This window comes from Olea europaea, unplaced genomic scaffold, assembly GCF_002742605.1.
Source record: "Olea europaea var. sylvestris unplaced genomic scaffold, O_europaea_v1 scaffold2654, whole genome shotgun sequence".
NCBI classification, from domain to species: Eukaryota; Viridiplantae; Streptophyta; class Magnoliopsida; order Lamiales; family Oleaceae; genus Olea; species Olea europaea.
The window spans coordinates 130,511-132,274 of NW_019244901.1; the positions used below are offsets into that span (position 1 = coordinate 130,511).

Sequence of the window (1,764 nt, forward strand, 5' to 3'; positions counted from 1 at the left end):
AATGCTCACATTATAATTGTTAATAAAAGTAAGAGGTAGAGAAGTAAAATGAATGATTTTAAAGCTTCAAGATGAAAACGTAACACTGAGAATACTTTGAGGACCATTCTGATATTTTATCTTTTCTCTATGTCCAGCTTGGTCCACCCTCTCCATGGCAAGTTCACAATTTCTCCTACCCGAGGTTCTGCACGCCCTTACAATCCGTAACCAAACGACGTCGTATAGCTATGGCGAATCAAGGAGCGAAGAAACGGAGAGAGGAAAACACCCGGCACATGCGAAACCTCCTTCGCCTCATTCTCGCCTCAAACGTAACCTAAAAACGCATCTAATTATTTTCTTATTTATTTTGCACTTTTTTTTGACGGTCATGTTAATTCGATTCGATAAAGTTTCGTTTCAGGCGATATATCTAGTAATAAGGCTCGGGATTTTTCACTCCAGTTTCACGTGGAAGCATTGGGCTGGCTTGATTTTGACTTCATTAGCCTATGTTATTCCATACAAGCAGCTATCTTCGATGGCAGAACCTAGTTACAGTGACGATGGGGAGCTTCTGGATGGCGGGTTCGATATGAGTACGGGTGGCATTTGTGGGTATGCCTTCTTTTTTTTTTTTTTTGGTTATGCAATTTTAATTTTTATGGGTGGTTTTTTGGGTTTCATTTTATTGTTTGAATTGTGTAGATTGATGTAGGAAAATCAAGAATTAGATGCGTTTTAGGATCTCTATTTCAGGGTAATTGGAAAAATTTTGGTTATTTTTACTAAATTAAAAAATTTTCATTTGTGGTGGCGCAAAAATTCGTGGCTGTCGTGAGACCTTTTTAATTTCGAGGAAGATAGCCAAATTCAATTTTAGTGAGTAATTTAAGCGACATTCATAATTAGTTAACTGTTGATTACTCAATTCTTATAAAGAAAATACATTTTCATTTATGGATATTGAAAACAATGTTAAACCATATCTTTAGAGTAAATCCTGAATTGAGTTCTGAACAAAAATGAACTTGAGTCTCATAGAAGGCTAAGATCATGATACAGGATCTTAACTTAAAAGTGATTGAACAAGGATTCCTTTCATCTCTACCCTAAGTGGGCAAAAACCTGATATTGGATTAAAAAAAAAAAAAAATGTTATCGCAATAGCCGCAAGAAATATCGGTGTAGGATCACTGGTCTTGGAAAATTTGTCTTCTAGAGCATGCAAACGGTATTTAACACTAATGCTTGATTGATGGCATTGTTACTTTTTTTCCTGGGGGCATAATGAAAGACAGCTTACATTGAGGAAAAAAGTAAATTGTCTTATGTAGAAGCCTCGTGATTTTTTTGTTGGCATTTGGATCATGTTCTGTATTGATGGGCACCAATGAAGAAGTTTTGAAGTTCAATTAACTGAAAAAGTCATGAATTGATTATTGAAGGCAGAAGCATCTTTTAGATTTCATTGGTTGTTTTTGGTTGTAGTTATTGATATGCAGAATAGGTAGGGGAAATCAAGCTCTTATGAGCCTAACAAAGTGGTGGTCATTTTACACGAAATTGAAGCATTATAGAGAAATTCTAAGCATGTGATATGAGGAAATAAAGGATATTATGCTATTAATATATATCTTTATATTGTTTTTGGGTATTTAGTGATAATTTTGAGTAAATCATGACGAAATCTGAATCTTCTTACCCTGTGGAGTAAATCAAAGGAGTTTAACCATTGCCAAAAGCATCTTAGAAAGTTGTAATATAAAATTTGTGGAATGG

General features: G+C 34.6%; 1 protein-coding gene across 2 annotated transcripts in view; it reads left to right on the plus strand.

The window, feature by feature from the left end:
* The first annotated feature begins 151 nt into the window (after positions 1-151).
* Positions 152-1,764, plus strand: part of LOC111383283 (transmembrane protein 208-like) — a 10,756-nt gene continuing 9,143 nt past the window's right edge. For both annotated transcript variants that reach the window (XM_023007359.1, XM_023007361.1), the window contains exons 1-2: positions 152-314; positions 407-600. In XM_023007359.1, coding sequence (XP_022863127.1) covers positions 231-314; positions 407-600 — 278 coding nt within the window. In that variant the 5' untranslated portion in view covers positions 152-230. The remainder of the gene's footprint in view (positions 315-406; positions 601-1,764) is intronic.